The 18082-nt window shown below is 54.0% G+C and overlaps 6 protein-coding genes across 6 annotated transcripts; 3 read left to right on the top strand and 3 right to left on the bottom strand.

Annotated features, from left to right (window-relative positions):
• Positions 1-1179: 1179 nt before the first annotated feature.
• Positions 1180-2597, top strand: NCS57_00028400 (FMN hydroxy acid dehydrogenase domain-containing protein; the record flags this gene model as incomplete). Its single annotated transcript, XM_053050371.1, has 4 exons — positions 1180-1616; positions 1666-1795; positions 1846-2063; positions 2111-2597. The coding sequence occupies 4 exons, from the start codon at positions 1180-1182 to the stop codon at positions 2595-2597; spliced, it is 1272 nt and encodes a 423-aa protein (XP_052918886.1).
• Positions 2598-3991: 1394 nt separating this feature from the next.
• Positions 3992-5932, top strand: NCS57_00028300 (uncharacterized protein; the record flags this gene model as incomplete). The annotated part of the gene is made up of 1 exon (XM_053050370.1): positions 3992-5932. The coding sequence occupies one exon, from the start codon at positions 3992-3994 to the stop codon at positions 5930-5932; it is 1941 nt and encodes a 646-aa protein (XP_052918885.1).
• Positions 5933-6361: 429 nt separating this feature from the next.
• On the bottom strand, positions 6362-7264 carry NCS57_00028200 (uncharacterized protein; the record flags this gene model as incomplete). Its single annotated transcript, XM_053050369.1, has 1 exon — positions 6362-7264. One exon carries the CDS (start codon positions 7262-7264, stop codon positions 6362-6364), a length of 903 nt encoding a protein of 300 aa, XP_052918884.1.
• A 747-nt stretch (positions 7265-8011) lies between these two features.
• On the bottom strand, positions 8012-10371 carry NCS57_00028100 (Protein PNS1; the record flags this gene model as incomplete). Its single annotated transcript, XM_053050368.1, has 2 exons — positions 8012-10299; positions 10359-10371. 2 exons carry the CDS (start codon positions 10369-10371, stop codon positions 8012-8014), a joined length of 2301 nt encoding a protein of 766 aa, XP_052918883.1.
• A 1942-nt stretch (positions 10372-12313) lies between these two features.
• Positions 12314-13078, top strand: NCS57_00028000 (uncharacterized protein; the record flags this gene model as incomplete). Its single annotated transcript, XM_053050367.1, has 1 exon — positions 12314-13078. One exon carries the CDS (start codon positions 12314-12316, stop codon positions 13076-13078), a length of 765 nt encoding a protein of 254 aa, XP_052918882.1.
• Positions 13079-13585: 507 nt separating this feature from the next.
• NCS57_00027900 (Dolichyl-phosphate-mannose--protein mannosyltransferase) lies at positions 13586-16025 on the bottom strand (the record flags this gene model as incomplete). Its single annotated transcript, XM_053050366.1, has 5 exons — positions 13586-14229; positions 14283-15042; positions 15093-15645; positions 15701-15831; positions 15888-16025. The coding sequence occupies 5 exons, from the start codon at positions 16023-16025 to the stop codon at positions 13586-13588; spliced, it is 2226 nt and encodes a 741-aa protein (XP_052918881.1).
• Positions 16026-18082: the final 2057 nt, after the last annotated feature.

Genomic DNA, 18082 nt, shown 5'->3' with positions numbered 1-18082 from the left:
AGGATGCATCCACTGCGCGATGACACTTTACCCTCGTGGCCTTTGTGCATCCCACGCTGCAACGGCAGCTACCGAAAGTATGTTTGCCCTAGGCTCGCAGATATGGCTACGGCGGGAATAGCTTCGCCGACTTCGGGTGGCTGGAATGGAATGGATTGCACCGCCTCGACCGACGACGTCACTTCAGCCTCAAGACGCGTATGCAAAGTGAAGCTGACAAACTGGATGAAGCGGGATAGAAGCACTAGAAGGTTGGACTGTAGAGTCCAAGGCTTGGCATCGTGACGTGAAACGCGCGCGCTTGAATCCACAGGCCGTCAAATTTGCCTCCAACACTAGACAAATCTATGCGCTACAGAATCTGCATCGGGGCGGCCGCCTTGATGTGACGCTAGAACGTTGACCCTCAAGCATTGGATCCTTGTCTGTGCTATGGGATGGATGCCGTTTGTGGCTTTGAGCCTTGTTCTTAAGCTTAAACATCATGGGCCACGTCAAAGACGTTTTACAATCCTGATTCTTGCAAAATCATGCCAAGCTGAAGAGAAACTTTAATTCAAGGCGGATTGTAAAAGAAGGGGAAAATCTCCATCTTGTCGAGCGAGTCTAATGCCGAATCAAGCAACATAATCCCGTGTTTTAAGCTCAACCAACGACCAGGGTTCCTACAAGGCCAACAGTGGGACTCAAGAGCGGATGAACTCTTAGGAGAAGCTGTTGGTCCGTTTGTGGGAATGAATGTCATCCCAAGTGACATGCGTCTTTTAAAGTATCCGTCTGACACTATAAACCAAACATTCACTGCGGTTTCAGGTCACATATCTACACTCATGCATAACCTTCCTTCTACGGCTTTCAGGATCAGATAAAGTACAACGTGCTACAAGCGTAATTTCGGCAGTGGAACCATAACCCCCCCCCGTTAGGATGGCGGCCCGCAGGTGCCCTGTTCGCTGCAACACAAGCCCATTACGTAGATGCTAGTCTAGTCCAACATACACTACGCTTTCAAGGCTGGGCAGAAAGTCTAAGCAAGAGACGGGGCCTACACATCGGCCGTCGGTGGGATGACTCGCTCCGGGGTCCATGGAGGAAGTGGAGGATCGGTATCATGTAGAGTATCCATGGCCAAGCTGCTGGGAGAAGGAGACTAGGAAGGTGGGATAGGGCAGACGCTCGATGGAACTTAAAAGAGCCGCCTTGCCACTCTTCCAGAACTCTTCTCTTGATCGAAGCAGGATACACCCACTCATCCATTCTTTCTCTACACATCCTTCACTTCACTCTTTCGTCACAATGCGAAGTCAACTCCTTGCTGCTGGCGCCCTCGCCACGGGTGCCATGGCTGCCCGTCCTTTCCTCGAGCAGCCCGACACCGGCATCGACCTCGTCCTCGGTGACCTGCCCACCGGCGAGCTCCCCAAGCTCGACCAGATGATCGGCATCCCCGACTTTGAGTGGGCGGCTCAGAACTACCTCCCCATCGAGAACTACACCTACTACCGCAACGGTGCCGCCGGCGAGTGGTCGTACCGCAACAACCTCGAGGTCTTCCACCGCTACCGCTTCAAGCCCCGTGTCATGGTTGACATTACCAACGTCGAGAGCACTCTGCCGTATGTATATAATTAGACACTGGATGATGGTCTTGCTGATTGGGTTTAGCACTACTATCCTGGGCCACAACTTCTCTGCCCCCTTCTTCATCAGCCCCTGTGCTCGTGCTGGCAACGCCCATCCCGATGCCGAGCTGAACTTTGTCAAGGGTGCTGCCGAGGGTGACATTCTCTACATGGTGAGCTCCTATCTCTCCGGTACGCATGTTGAGTTGCTAACACTATGTAGCCCGCCCTCTACGCCTCCCGCACTATTGAGGAGATTGCCGCTGCCAAGGCCAAGGGTCAGGTCGTCTTCCAGCAGCTCTACCTTACCTCCAACGACACCGAGACTCAGGAGCTCTTTGACCGCTCCAAGAAGGCCGGCGCTGATGCCCTCGTCTTCACCGTCGACTCTGCTGCCGACGGCAACCGACACCGTGCTGCCCGCTTCGGTGTTGGCTCCGCGTAAGTAGTACCCTTGAATCAAGGGTAACTCAAACTAACATGGCCAGTGACTCGGACTACTCTTACATCACCTGGGACTACTACAAGAAGCTCCAGAAGATGACCGACCTCCCTATCATCATCAAGGGTATTGGCTCCGCCAAGGATGCTCAGCTCGCCGTCAAGCACGGCGCCCCTGCCATCATCCTTTCCAACCACGGTGGCCGCCAGCTCGATGGCAGCCCCTCTGGTCTTGAGGTCGCCCTTGAGATCCACGAGGAGTCCCCCGAGGTCTTCAAGAAGATCGAGGTCTACGCCGATGGCGGTGTCCGCTACGGCGCTGACGTCCTCAAGCTGCTGTCCCTGGGCGTCAAGGCCGTTGGTCTCGGCCGTCCCTTTATGTACGCCAACGTCTTTGGCGTCGACGGTGTCAAGAAGGTCATCGACATTCTCAAGCATGAGATTGCCATTGATGCCGGTAACCTGGGTGTCCCTGACATTCACAAGATCAACCCCAGCTACGTCAAGTGGAACGTCAACAGCTGGAACCAGTAAATATTTTGTTAGGACTGGCCGGCTGAGCCATGACCTCATCTGTACATATATTCAAGTGTTGATAGTTTAAAAGTTATAGACGAACAATGTACATTTCTTGCGAAATTTGACACGTTGTGCATATTGTGTTGATATGGCTGGGGTATCCTTGTTGAGTGAGTGTAGCTATTCCTCCTCGCCAACAATGTTTTGTATTCTACAACCTCAATGAAATGTAAGACATACCAACTCACCAATGTCTTTCTCTCTACTGATGACGAGTTGAGTAGATTACTTACATCTCACAAGTTCCCTCGGCTACGACGAGAGAAAACAACAAAGACGCTGGCTGACATCCAAGTGGACCATAACAAATGCCGACGAAAGAACAAAGCAAACATTGCACAAAATATGTACAAAATCAGCTTTGGAAAAAATGCAAGACTTGCATCATGCGGCAGCCAGGCGCTGAAACAAGCAAAGCAAGGTCCTGTCTTGTGTGTGTTTTTCTGCGGAGCCATTGCTCCCGCTTGCAGAGTCAGATCTAGAACATGCGGCCTTTGGTTGTTTCCGAGGATCTGAGATTAGGAAGATTTCTCGGGGAGAAGAGAAAAGAAGAGAGTTGCTATGAGACATTGTTTTCTTCTTTTACAGAGATCGATGGGTAGTTTTCTTTTGCAGCTCTCATCAACTCCGGCGCCCCGAGCCGGCCGGCTCCGGCTCTCCCGAGATCAACCGGGGCAACGACCTCCGATGGGGACGTGCCGGTCCACGGATATTCCCTGCTGCAGAGACAATGTCTTTGACATCTTCTCAGCCCCATGACAAGAAACAAGGACCAAGGAAATATTCCGTGCATTCCCCCTCGCCTCGGATGACATTTTTGTGCTTCCTGCACCACGCCCCCTCCCGCATCCGATATTGCAGCCTCTCCCGATCCGGCGAGGTCATTCATAGGTCCTTCAGGGTTCCACAGACTTGTGTCTTCAGCTTGTGTCGTGCAGATGTGAACATGGATCACCCTCGATCTCGGGGGCGGCCCCACGGGGACGCATCTCCGTTTTGTTAGATGCCGTTCTTGTATAAATAGCTTTATCCCGAGAGCATATCCCGTTCTCTTGTGCTTGATTCTCTTTCTGGGTTTTCTCACCTTCTCCTCCTCCTCCTTGGTCATACTCTCGTGACTCGCTTACACAGAGTCCATCCAGTTTCGTGTCACCCACCCCCTTTCGAGCAAGGCCTTGCGCCTCCCGCTCACAAATCCCATTCAAATCCCACAACTGCCGGCCTTATCCTTGTCGACACGACCCTGAATCTCCCGGTCGTGCAGGAGAGCCTCGTTCACCCCGATCCTTGACCGACCTCTTGAGTGAGGTAGCTCTTTTCTCTAGCAGTATATCTCGAATAGCTTCAAGATGCCTGGCTCGATTCGATCCATCAAGCGCCGGCCGACGGCCAAGTCGGCTGCCAAGCGCATCAGCCGCATCTTTCGTCGCTCGAGCATGGAGGAGAATGAAGGAGGTGCACCCAGCGATCAGGGCCAACCCGCCAAGGACTCATCCGAGGGATCTCGACCCTCGACGTCGTCTCGATACTCGACCATCTCCCGAATCACCACCCGTGAAGAAGCCGACGTCCCTCCTCTGCCGCCAAAGGATCAGTCACGCCCCATTCCACCCAGGTTCAACACTGAACCGGAAAAGGAACCTGAGCTCCCACCCAAGGAGCTGTCTCGTCCTCTTCCGCCGAGATTCAACACCGAGCCTGAGAAGGGGCCCGAGGCGTTGACTCCTCTTCCTCTTTTTGCACCAAAGCCCGTGAAGCCTGAGCCGGTGGTGCAGCAGCCGCAACCACCGAGGGAGCTGCCCAAGCCAGTTGAGAAGAAGATTGAGAAGAAGCCCGAGCCTGTCCCAGAAAAGAAGCCTGTGGTGCCTGCTCCTAAGGTGCTCGATGAGCCAGAGTCCCCGATCTTGCCGACGAGACAAGTCAGAAAGGAGACCAAGGAGATCAAGCTCGAACCCAAGGTTCAGCCAAAAACCGAGCCCAAGACCCAGCCAAAGGTCGAACCCAAGATAGAGTCAACACCAAAGGTCGAGTCGGAGCCCAAGCCTACTCAGCCAAAGATTGAACTCGCAAAGAAACCCATCCTCCCTCCTCCCACGGTCGAGGATGCACCCGAGAGTCCGACCTTCCCTATCCAGAGGCCCGAGGCTGAACCCAAGATTGAGTCAAAGCCTGCGCCAGCAAAGAAGCCAGAGCCAGTAAAGAAGCCCTCGATCCCTGCTCCTACTGTCCAAGATGCACCAGAGTCTCCCACCCTGCTGGCTAAGGAGGTTAAGGAGCAACCTAAGATTCTGACCGAGATCAAGCCCAAGGTTGAAGCAAAGGCTGCAACAGAGATCGAGCCAAAGACCGTTCCCAAGGCCGAGCGAAAGGTTGAGCCCAAGACTGTTCCTAAGGCTGCGCCCAAGATCGAGTCAAAGATCGAACCAAAGGCCCGACCTGTTGAACCTAGGACTGAAACCAAGGCCCAACCCAAGATCACCCCCAAGACTGAGCCAAAGATTCAACCTATTGCCGAGCCCAAGACCGCCCCCAGGGCTGAACCGAAGGTCGAGTCAAAGGTTGATCCCAAGCCTGAGCCCAAGGTTGAAGCCAAACTTCAATCCAAGCCCGAGGTCAAGGCTGAACCCAAGATCCAGCCAAAGGTCGAGGCGAAGATCGAACCCAAGGCTGCCCCCAAGTCTGTCCCCGCGGTTGAGTCTAAGATTGAACCAAAGGCTGCTCCCAAGACTCAACCTAAGACTCAACCTATCATTGAGACCAAGGTTGAGTCCAAATCTGAACCAAAGATCGAAGCCAAGGTTCAACCCAAGCCCCTGCCTCCAGTTCAACCAGTTCAGCCAAGACAGGCTCCCAAGATCGCACCCTCAAAGCCAGCCCCTGTCCCCGCCGAGACGACTCGCAAGATCCCCCAACCCAACCCAACCCCAAGAGCACCAGCTCCTCCCAAGGTCGCCTCCATCTCGCCCACCCCCAGCGTCTCAGCCGCTCCATCAACAGCCTCCGGGCCAAGCGCCGCCTCTGCCCCTGAGACTGCCTACATCTCCAGCTTCACCTCCGCCCCGTCCACCTCCCGAGCCCCAAGCCCGGCTTTCGCGCCCACAACCGCTCCAGCCCCCTACACAGCTCCTGCTCCGACCACGGCCCCGGCCCCGACCATGGCTGCGGCGCCCGAGGTCGTCATGTCGATGCTCGCCTGGGCGTACCCAGAGCCTGCCCCTATCCCCAGCCTGGCCTCCACTCCCCGCCGGGCTCGCTCGCCTTCCATCTCTTGGCTCACTGCTTCTGCTTGAGCTAGTCACAAATTGAATGAAAACAAGGTGGGATTTCTCTTCACTTTGCCGTAAAAACAACTTTTCCTAGTTTGTCTTGATAACTGTTACGATGGATTGATATTTGAACGAGGGCGAAGTTTGCGTAACTATTATAAGACCGGTCCAGAATAAAAACAGTAAAATCAATGGTTGTGCCTCTTGGTGAAGTCGGCTATAATCCAGCTACTACTGTATAGATGCTGTTGAGTTATACCCCAAAGATCTGCCCTGACAAAGTACAAGCGGGAGACAGGGGCAGGTTATCTTTAATTTGTTCATCCTGTTATGAAGAAAGGCCTTGTTTTCTCGGGAATGTTTACTCGGTAGAACGCGCATTTATGTAACCATAGCTTTATCGTAACCGAGAGTCGGCTTGTGTATACACTGGCCCGCATATAACGTGCTCGCCTACTGAGAGCTCTCCAAAACACCCTCCGAAATCAGACTCTTGACAAAAGCAACAGCTCCCTTGATGGCCACAGGCGGAATCTTCCCATCCTCATCAAACGAAGGGTCAAACGACGCAACCGTCAGCGACACGGGCTTTGTCTGCCTCGGGATCATGCTCATGCATCCCTCGAGATCACCCTCCAATAAACCACCAGGTGCAGAGAACTTGTTGACGTTTCCAACAGAAGTATCGAGGCTGTCGAGGTCCAAGTGGACCATTGTCTCTCCGAGGGACTTTTCCTGAAGAGTCTTGAGCAGCTCGGCTTCGAATTCGACGTGCTTGTCCACGTTGCCCCAGATAACGGGGAAACCGGCCTCGATAACACGCGAACGCTCAAGCTCTGTAACATCGCGCATGCCACAGTGTACAAAATCCTTCTTGAGGTCCAGAGGTTTAAAGTTGGGGATGCTAGCAAGGAGTGTCTTCCAGCAGAGACCCGCCAGCATGGCCACGGGCATGGAGTCGAGATACCCGCTGGCCAGCACGTCAGGCGTGTTGAAGTCATCGTGAGCGTCGAACCAGACGCAGCTTGGCACAGCGCCGCGGGCGGCATTTACACCAGCCTGGACGCCAGCAGTGGTGGAACAGTTTCCGGCGAGGATGACGGGGAATGAGCCATCTTGGATGACCTGCGTGACGGTCTTTGAAGTGCGGCGGAGGAGCTCAAAGAGACGACCAATCTCGCCCTCGTACCCATCAACGGGTTCGAGTTCAATCTCGCTGACCTTGACGCCCTGCTTGCGAATGGCATCGATGAAGCCGGCCTTGAGCAGAGCGGTTGGTCCACCACCGACGGCGACGTCGCGGGCGCCGAGGTGGTAAGGGGAGTAAATGACAGTGATTGAGGTAGAAGGAGACATTTTTCTAGTCTTGAGTGAAAAAGACCGTGAAGGTTGGGAAGATGATGTCCAAAGATGTTTGTTATAAGTCGGCACTTGTGCTGTTGTCAGTCCAAGGGCGTGAGTCGAAGGGCGCCGAATGAATCGTCTGAATCCACAGCAAAGCATTGAATTCAACTGATGAAACGAATAAAAAAGAGAAGGGAGATTTTAATAAAAGATTTTCATCTCTCGGCCTTCTTTTATAATGCATCCGATAAAATAATATGAGTCGGTCACTGCATTGCCGCCTTTCCTCCAAAGTTGAAGCGCAATGGATATTCTTACAGAGGATGAGACGCAGCATGACCAGCCGAGGAGCAAAGGGCCAATCAGCTGTGATATGATAGCATCATGCGTGAGGAGTAAAGTTGTAGGGATGATTGATATTGGGAAGTTTTTGCCGAGTTGAGTCAGGGAGTTGAATGACTGTTTGGAAGCGGTGGTAGCTTATCTCCTCGAGATTGGAGTTATTGGACAAGTCATCACACTCTTGCCCCGTCTGCTTTATGGCAAAGACATAGTCGAAGTGAAGAGACAAGTCTCAGCTTAACCAATGGTAGCATGAACCGGGCATCCTTAGAGAAACCGGAGTCAGAGACCCCATAAGTATGATTCAACACTCTCACTACATCTCCAGTCCCAAGTTGCGGATCTATCCCGCCCCAAAACCCATGTAACCTAACCAAGCGCGCCAGCTGGAAACAACTTACAAAAGCGATAATCCCACTAAGCATACTCCCGCTCTTCCCCTCCTCGGCGTTCTCCAAACAGGTATGCCGCTTCGAGGCAGAACCGTCCGTGGCCTCTGTCCATCCGCCTCTCGCTGCCGTAGCAGATCAGCACCGCGTCCACGATGCCGCTCAGGATGCCTTCCATCGCGCCCATGACAGAGTAACCGATGAAACTAGCCATCAGACCCACGACATAGGCGTAGGCGGACCCGCGAATCCCCACTCCGTTTGGCATCTGGATTCGAAGCTGCTTGGCAGTGATGACCCATCCCGCAAAACCAAGACCCGTCGCCATAATAAGGCGTGTCGCTACCAGCAGCAGCTTGGCGAGTCGATACGGAAGGAGACCGTTAGGCTGTGCCCGGTGACGTAGAACTCGCGGCGTCAATGTCGTCGTCGGAATCGCTGGAGATACAAGCTCCATCTGGTCTAGTCCTCTAGCTGAAGTAGCCAAGTTTTGCGAGTGAATGGCCGCATGAGTTATAGTTAGAGGATTCATGAGCGCAACAACAGGCGTCGGGATCCAGAACGAAGCTATGTTGGCCACCACTGCCCCCAGTCTTCTAGGGAGGAAGATCAACGGCGCTCGGATTAGCAGCGACAGTAGAGTCGACTCGCAGATGCTGCCAAATATCGTCGTGAGCGCATGATTGAGCGCAGCCGAGACAATCTCCCGCGAAGGCGTGGGAGGCCCCGCGTTCCTGTGAAAGTACCATTGAGACACAGTCGCCGCCGTGGTTGCACGGTGGACAGCGTTGATGACCGACACGGTCCACATGTACAAGAAGATAAAGGCGGCTCCGAGCCACCAGCTAGAGAGGCGGATCACAAACTTCACCAGTGACTTGGAGAAGTAACCGCCCATGAAGACTCTGGTGAACATGACGAGCCACGCCCACGTCCAGATGACAATCAGCGCCAGACATCCGAATCCAACGAGCAGCAGCGCCGAGTTCTGCGCTAGAATTCTGCTAGAGAACTGCAGAATCTCGATCGCTTGCTGGATGGCCCGTCGCCCTCGCACCACAAGAAAGATCCATAGGATGCACGCGGCCGCAGGCACCACAGAAGCCCATCTCATGACGGAATCCTGGAAGCTCGCTCCATGCGTCCGGCCCTTGAATGATGAGACGAACGAGTAGATGGAGAAGGAAAATAGAATGGCTGGCACCGCGACCAAGATGGCGCTGACAAGCGCCCTCACAAAAGACCGTAAAGTCGCAAGCCATACAAATGAAATAAGGACGGCTACTACAGTATCCACCGCGAGCATGTGAAATGACTTTTGCAAAGTCGTGTAGATGGTGTCTCCAACGGGAATTTTCCGCGGTGCCGTGTGTAGCCATACCAGAAAGAAAGTCGATAACATCGCTGCCATGCTGATAAGAAAGATCCAGGCGAAGAAAGGATCGTGTCGGAATATCTCGCCCTCAAAGTACTGCATCGTCGTCTGTACGTGCTCCGCTTCTGGAGGTTCATCCTGCCGCATGTTGCTCATGTCTGTTTCGGTTGTCGATCCTCGGCGTGCCATGAATGGTGTCCGCTCCGTGTCGCTGCCCTTAAATCGTTGGAAAGCTGGAGGACTGCTCTCTCGTGGAGTCTCAGCCCCCAAAAGCGAAGCTGGGGGATCCTCATCTGGATCATCCTGCGACTCAAGACCGACGTCCACCATCTTGCCCTTCGCATCGGTTCCGCGGTCGCTGTCTGCGTCGGTACTTGAACGAGGTTCATCCTCATTCTCTTCCAACAGTGCATCCCGTGCCAGGCCGGGGCGATGCGCACTCCTCGTCCCGTTCCAGCTGCTTCGGATGCCGCGTCGCATACCCATGTCCCGATACGGATGGTCCTCGTGGTTCATGCTATCCTCTAGTGACGCACGGCTGTGAGCATCTGACTCGACGCTATCGGCCAGTTTGCTCGCAGCTGCGACCCGTCTTGACCTCTGGAGGGCAAACATATCAGCCGCCTCTCTATCCCTCTCTTCCTCATCGTCCTCTTCCCGGAATTCGTCCAAAGTGCTGTGAAATAGCGGGGCATCTTGAGCTGCCGAGATTCGTGACCCAAAGGCTAGCTGACTGAATCGCGAGCCGCCGCCCGTCTGTTGATACGGGTTTCCCCCATAGCCCCGACCCAAGAAAGACCTGCTGGGGTTCCCTCGGCCTGTATCGCGCTGGTTTCGTGAGGGACGCGATGTCCAGTCGGACTGTCTGGGAGGGGTATCGTTGTCGGCCTGTCCGAAGTTGGATATCCTCGACTGGGACTGGGCCAGGAACCTCGATGCATCTGGGAGGGTCAAGTCAGCGTGCTTGCGGTGAGAGGGAGAAATGAATCATTCAACGCACACTCAGAAAACATCGCGCCCTTTCCACACCTTCCACCTCACGTGCGCGTGAGCACGCAGAGACGACTTTCGCCTCTGGCTGGATTTCCGACGTGACGTAGCGTGAGCGGAGGTGGGAGAGCAGGCAGCGGATGGTGTAAGCGTCGAGTCTGTTTGACCGGGTTATCTATTCGCAAAAGATGTGATTGCGGTCGGTGGGTAAACAAGTGTAAAAAAAAGAAATGGCCGCGGAGGGGAAACAGAAGCCCGACGAGAGGGTATGAAAGGTTAAAAATGGATGCAGAGTCAAGTTTGCAGACGGGATGGATGTCAAAGGTTAACAAAGTACAGAGAGGTCATGAGGCGAGGCGGCAGATGGCAGATGGATGAGGCGCCCCGGCTTATCACTGGTTCCGCAGCGTGTGAGTCGCTGACCGATTGCAGGCAGATCCGCTATCGCCAGGCAGTGAACCCTTGTAAACAGGCCCGTACTTGGAGGTACCTAAGGTTTGTAGGTGCACCTGCGCGAGCGGTCAGAGGCCCAGGCGCCACAAGGCACAGGCAGCCAGCTGGGGTCCATCCATTGAATGCGGAAAAAGGCACACGACACGGATGTATCGCGAGGCATGTGTCTTGCCTCTTGGTGCCGCTAATGGATGGCTGAGGATACTTGCACGTGAGGTACTAATCCTGACGCAGATGCACGCAATCCGTCGTGACCAGCAGACAAAGTCCACTCGGGGTCTGCGATGCATGGATCTGATGTTATTCTGATTCTGGCAAGCGAAGAGTTTGTTGTTTTTCTGCGAGGGTGGCTTGCAGGTTGACTGGCTGGGAAACAGTCTTCCACTGGCTATTGTATCATTTCCAATCCATCTTTTGCTCACTGTTCGATACTATCTCGGCACCTGAGAGTTGATAGATCAGGTCTCGTGTCCCTCAAACATGGACTTTCTTTGAGACTCCCATCTTGATCCAGATATCAAACAACCACAACGGATGACTTTTATATCAAAGACTCTGGATCAAACGACCTCTCAAACATCAAACAAGACGACATCAACTGACTTCCAATCCCCCACTGCAATCCGTCGATCCGTTATCGCTGCACATCGATCCCCGTCCGGGTTGCGTCACCGGTAAAACCGCCTAGGAGGGACCCCCTAGGCCCCATTCGGAGAGGCTCCTCCAGGCACGGGGTTTCTGTATGTACTTTCCCGCTGATGCCGCCGCCTGAATCACGTCCAAGGGGTGAGGAATCCATCCCGCAGTGGAGTTCTTTTAGTTAGGACTTGTTCAACGGAGGCTTCTCCTGGCTGCTGTTGTACACAGGAGAGGAGAAAGAAGCTTGTACTGGTCATCGCCCCGGTCTCAGTGGCTCGTGACAGCTCCTCCCACCAAACACCGAGACACTCAAAAGACCACACCGAGTCGTTCCATTCCCCCCAACACCTGACCTCACCACAACCGCTCGCTCCTGTATACCTACTGTCTCTGCATCTGCATCTGACATTACCATCTTTGCCCCCAATTCTAACATTCTCAGTTGTTTAACCATTTACCTTTTTTGTGCTATTTTAACCGTTTAGATTCACTTCCTTCTTTATCTGGCCGCTACGTGTTGGGGATTTATACTCTGCCGAGACGCTATCTTGAACCATCGTTGCGCCGTACACGCCTCAAGCTTCCCCCCCGATTCCAAACTTCTGCCACCTAAAACTGTCTTATCTTGGTCGCTCACGGCTCAGATTCGCGGCACGTCATCGTCATAATAAAGTCTTCTTCTGCAGTATCTGAACTTGCACTTGGACCTTGACCTTGACCTTGCTTCACCACCAAAAGGACAGCTCGCACGTGCTCTCCTCCTACTTAACTTGCCGCCGCCCCATTGCGAAGCTTCCCAGACGGAACAACTTCTCCCTCTGCTCCAACCCCTTTCTCTATCTCCTTCTCTCACCCCTAACTCTCGTCCTTCCCATGTCGGCCACACCGTGGGACTACATCGCCAAGCTCGTCTGCATCGGCGACTCGGGATGCGGCAAGTCCAGTCTGACCATCCGCCTCTGCGAAGGCCGCTTCTCCCCCCATCACGACGTCACCATCGGCGTTGAATTCGGCTCCCGCATCGTCCCCGTCGGACCTCCCCACTCGAAACCCTCCTCCTCCGCCGTCACAGACCCCGACGCTCCCGCCGAGTCCGCCGATGGCCTGCCTGAACCTCCCCGGGACGACTCCGCCACCCCTCAGAAGCACATGAAGCTGAGCCTTTGGGATACGGCCGGCCAAGAGACCTACAAGTCTGTCACGCGGTCCTACTTCCGCGGTGCGAGCGGTGCCCTGCTCGTCTTCGACCTGTCCCGCAAACAGACCTTCCAGCACGTCACCGACTGGCTCAACGACCTCCGGCAGATCGCCGAGCCCGACATTGTGGTTATACTCGTCGGCAACAAGGCCGACCTCACGCAGCAGGACGACAACCGCCGCGAGGTGACGCGCGAGGAGGCCGAGGAATGGGCCAAGCGGAACGGCGTCATGGAGTACGTCGAGACGAGCGCAAAGAGCGGCGCCAACGTCGAAAAGGCCTTTATGCGCGTGGCCGAGAGGATATACAACAACATACAGGCCGGCAAGTACGATCTCAACGACAGGAGATCTGGCGTCAAGGGGCCGGCCGCCGGAGGGAATCGACAGGTGAAGCTGACGGGTGACGCCGCCAAGTCGACCGGAGGGGGTTGCTGTTAATCAAACTGTAGCGGAAAAACAGGGCAAAAAGAGGAGGAGAGGTCTACAGGCACGCGAGCATCATGATACCCAAACAGCCAGCAAACGTTGTCATCATCCAACAAATGTATGAATTGAAGCTCCCATGATGGATTGTACACACACAAACACACAAGTAATGCATAATACACTGTCGGCCATAACAGGCTGCTCAAGACTCTACCAAGGAAAAAAAATTGAAGTTTCTCATATTGCATTAATGACGCAGAGCAAATCTCATGACTGTCTGGTTTTGTTTCTGATGATCACTCCTCCTCGTTCTTTTCCCCATACTCGCTTTCCCAACCAACCATGTGAACCATCTTTTCCGTAAAGATCCCCATGTCCTTCTATATCCTCAGTATTCGAAAGTCGAATAATACACACAAACACGCCTCAAGTGGTGTTACAAGGGACGGCTCGTCTAGATTACAACATGTAATCGTGAAAAAGGGGGTTGTTCAACTCGGCAGAGAGTCGGGTACCTCCTTAGTCGGTAACTCGCCAGTTGTCGAACCACTTCATGTACTTGTACTGCCGGTGGTTGCCGGTCATACCCCAGCAGATGGGGAGGAAGTAGATGTAGAGGCCGATGATGACGGTGTACAGGAGGCCGTAGACGATGGTCTTGAGGGTGTTGTTGCGGTTTCGCACAAACCAGTCGACCAGGAAGCCAAAGGTGAGAATGGCAAAGTAGAGAGCCGGATAGTAGTGGTGCACATAGGTGACACGGGCCATAATAACAAAGGGAAGATAGTGGAGGAACCAGCCGGCCAGGGGGTACAGAGCCGAGTAGTGGATGTGGTCGATCTCGTCCTGGTTGAGATCGTTGAAGCCACGCTGCCATCGAAGGATGTACCAAACAACGACCAGACCAGCGACACCGAGAGAGGCGGTAGAACCCCAGTAGACGAGAGGATTACCGAGGAGGAAGTACTTGACGATGTCGTCAGCCCAACCGCACATGCGGAGACCGACATGGAGGATAGGCCACTGCCACCACTTGGAGGCAAGGTCATCCTGCTTGTCAGGGTCGGGGACCAGGGCGTTGTTGGAGGTCATCATGGCAACGTTCAGGTGGACAAAGTCGTGGAAGAAGGGAGATCTGTAGACGCCAGCCTCGGCAGGGGGAACTAGGTAACGTCAGTATCATGGCAATCGATCAGCTTTTTTCAGATAAACTCACGCTTGTCATTCCAGTGGGCCTCAACGTTCCAGTGAGTGTAGGTGTCGCGGGGGTTGTTCTCCTTGGTGCAGGTAACCTCAATCTGCTTGAAACCCCACTGAGGGAGGTTGACGTTGCCAGCTCGAAGGTAGCAGCCAAGAACCTCGTGCTTGAGACGGAAAGCAGTGGTAAGAGTCCTGATCCTGCTGCGGTCGCGAGAAGCAGCATCCCGGACAACCTCAACCTTCCAATGATCCTTGTCGTCACCAACAGTCAGGTTACCGTAAGAAGAAACCTCCTTGTGGCCTCGAGTGATGGGGGCAGCAATGTCGTGAGAGTGCAGGTTGCGGCCAGTCTGGGCGTGAATAAGGCGAATGACGGAGCCGTCACCAATGAAACGGAGATCAGCCTCGGGGTTGTAGTCATCATCTCGGCGGTTGGGGTAGAAGAACCAGTCGTTGTTGGTGTCCTTGTGGTGGTAGCAAGTAACCTGCTGCTGCTTGGAACCCTCGGGGTAGGTCTGGACGTGAGAGTGAAGAAGACCACCGCCGTATCCCATGTTCTTGATAGTCGCACGGGAACCAATCGCAATCTCGAGAGGGCTGTCCTTGCCGACTTGGGTACCCTTGAGGTTGGCCTGGAAGAGGGAGCTCATCTGGGCATCACCAGGGCCGCTGCGGTCAAGGATGGCGAAGTGGAGAGCGAAGGAGATGAGGTAGATCAGGAAGGGGATGACGATGAGACCGACGACACGGGTAAGGACGTGAGCACCGAGGACAGTCTAGGTCATGTTAGCTTCTAGGGTATTCCACATGATGCAATTGTACCTACCACAGGCATCTTGGTGTCACCAAACTTGCGCCAGAGATCCTCAATGGTGTAAAGACCAACGAGGGCAGTAACGAAGAGACCAACAAGCTTGACACTGCACACGCAGCCAATGCTGATACCAGTTGCAAACAGCCAGAAGAACCACTCAGGCTCGAAGCTGTTGTGGCGCTGGTTGTGGAACTTGGCCCAGCAGAAGACGGTGGCCACAGTGCCGCACAGCAGCATCGAGTCGAGGAGGATAAAGCGGCTGATGGTGGTGTACGAGTTCTCGCAGAGGACCATGAGAGTCACAAGCCAGACGGCAGGTCTGCGAAGCTGGAGCTCTCGCGCGGTGAAGTAGGCCAGGGGGATGCAGATAATACCAAAGGCGGCATTGAAGATACGCATGACAGTGTAGTTGACTTCCTCGGGGTATTTCTCGCCAGACTTGAACTCGAAAGAACCGTTGTATCCAGCAAGAACTCCGGAGAGACCAACGAGCATCTTGCCCAGAGGAGGGTGAACATCGAAGTAGTACTCATGCTTGATATAGTAGCTTCCGAACTTGCCAAAGCTGCAAAGCTACGATTAGTAAAGGTTATCATGATGTTCAAAGACCAAGAACGTACTGAGCCTCATCCCAGGTGACAATGTTGCTAATACCAATCTTGTATAGTCGAGTAAAGATAGCAACGGCCGTGAAGATCAGCGGGGCAATGATGAACTCCCACTCGTCGAGAATTTGGAGGAAAGAGGGCTCCTACAGAAGCAGTCAGTACAGGTCAAGCTAGAGGCATCTCGTGCTCGATAGCTGACCTTCTTGGCGAGCTTCTTGTTATCCTCGGGCTGAGGAGTCGGGGGCTTGAGGCCAGGTTGCGACGCAGCGACGTTACGCTGCCTCAGACCATCGCCCAGGTCAGCGCCCGAGGCGGCGGCAGCCTTATCGGCAGCCATGATTTATTCAATCGTGCGAGTACCGGTTCGTAGTCAAGGTCTCGATGGTTTCTGACGAGGAAGAGCGGATGGGCGAAGCGAAAGGGGGTAAGCTGGCTGGGCTGAAAATACGAAGCAGCCGAGCTCTGGGGGAGAGAAAAAGACCGGACGAGCTGTCAAGACTCAAAGGGAGGACACCAGCTTCAACAACGAAACAACGGGTCGTCGTCAATGCAAGAATCCACAACCGAGGGACCTGAATGGCAAAGGCCTGTTAAAAATGAACAGGCTAAAGAAGAGAAGAAAGGGTTGAAGAAGAAAGTCAAGTCCCAAGACCGAGCAAGGTCGAAAGTCGAGAAAGAATTCAAGTGCCCGTTCTAAGAATATGCGACGTCCCCTGAAATGCCACCTATGCTCTACCAGGCCTGTCACGCTAACAGAGCACTTCCCCCGTGGCGCCAGCTCCGGAACAGTCGAGCACCCCACTTCAGCCGCCTCAGCCCTCCAGGTTCCTGTCGATAGCGGCGTCGCAGTGGAGATGTTTTAGGGGAAAATCGGCGGCAGGGGTCGTCTGTGGGTGGTGTGGGTGGACGGTTGGCTGGAATGGACTCGTCGAGGGAAGAAGTACGCGTCGCGACGACAGAATTAGCATCCAATCACCAAGGTCGCGTGGCCCAATGGCAAGGCGTCTGACTACGAATCAGAAGATTCTGGGTTCGATCCCCAGCGTGATCATTCTTTTTGACTTCTTCGACGCTGTATCAATTGATGGTTCCTTTTTGCTTGCAGCTGGGGTTGTTCGTTCCTGCTACGATTCACAGTCTACTGTTTCCATGCTGTGTTTTGGGTTCCGTGCCTGATCGACCGGTTAGATCGAAGGCCTGTGCTCTCCTCACTCTCATTCGAAGAATACTTCCGCGAAGACACACACTATTTCGAAGTCTTCATCTCTACCAGCAGGGCAAACTGATAGTATTTCCCCTAGAAGTAATTTGACTTTGCAAGATGATTCAGTTGTACTGCACTAAGAACTGGTCTCCTCTTCTGCTCAGCAAGAGCTTGTTTAACTGCTGTTGTCTGGCTCCGACTCGGCCGAAACACGCTTTCCTTCCCCAGAATCAAAACGCCAACCTTGGATGCAATGTTCTGAGACATTCCAGGCACAATGACGTCTTTTTATTCATATGCAGACTATATGAAAGCGATCCAAAGCCTTTGCGTGGCTTGCCTTCATCGTCGGCTGCACCCGTCATCCTCGACTGGCCTTGGTCATGACCTCAAATGCCCAGCTTGACCTTGGCTGAGACACCCCAGGTCGAGGCCTTTGTTAAAATAATTAAGCTGTACACGGCAGGTTTTGAGCCCAGACAGATCATTGTGGGCAAGACAAGTGTTTGTTCTGCCGGTGCAAGACCAGATGTACATGTATATCCGGTTCCATTGAGGAAGAAACCCATGACCAACGGTGTGACCGTGGATCAGTGAGTCCTAGGCCGACAACCTTATTTGTGACTTGAATATCCGAACACGTTTACGCGTTATTAGTCACACCTCTATAATCCACCTTGTCAGTGACTATTCCTGCGCTGTTGAGCTGTATATCCGGGCCCTCGTCTGATCCAAGACACGGTTCAACCCGTCCAGTACCCGCTATCGGAGTCAACAAACAAGCAGCAGCAACCCCAATGCCGGGTTGAACGGCGGCCGTAAGCAGCATGCGGCAGCAGGGCTAGTCGAAAAGTGGCCAGCTGAGGGCTGACAATGGTTCGCCTGTGGGGAACGGGATCCTCTCGGTCAACTCTCGGACGGAGCAATCTCTGTCAAAAGCGGTTTGTTGAATGGAACTGAACTGCAGTCACATGCTGGAAACGGGGCAGCTCCGCCGCCGGAAACCTCCACCGCCGTCTGCATGGTCCATACATGGTGCATGTCACTCGTGAGCAGCCGCTTCCATTGCCTTATGTCATCCACTCACTTTGCTGCATCCGCCTCCCGGCTTGGAGGCCGTAGTCCTGTCCTGTACTATACCTCGCCGGGCTCCCTGGTCTCTCGTCATTCCGCTGTTTTGAGGCGTCCAT

The sequence above is a fragment of the Fusarium keratoplasticum genome, chromosome 1 (genome assembly GCF_025433545.1).
Source record: "Fusarium keratoplasticum isolate Fu6.1 chromosome 1, whole genome shotgun sequence".
NCBI classification, from domain to species: domain Eukaryota; kingdom Fungi; phylum Ascomycota; class Sordariomycetes; order Hypocreales; family Nectriaceae; genus Fusarium; species Fusarium keratoplasticum.
The sequence above is the reverse complement of the archived record's forward strand: the minus strand, read 5'-3'. Positions and strand labels throughout refer to the sequence as shown.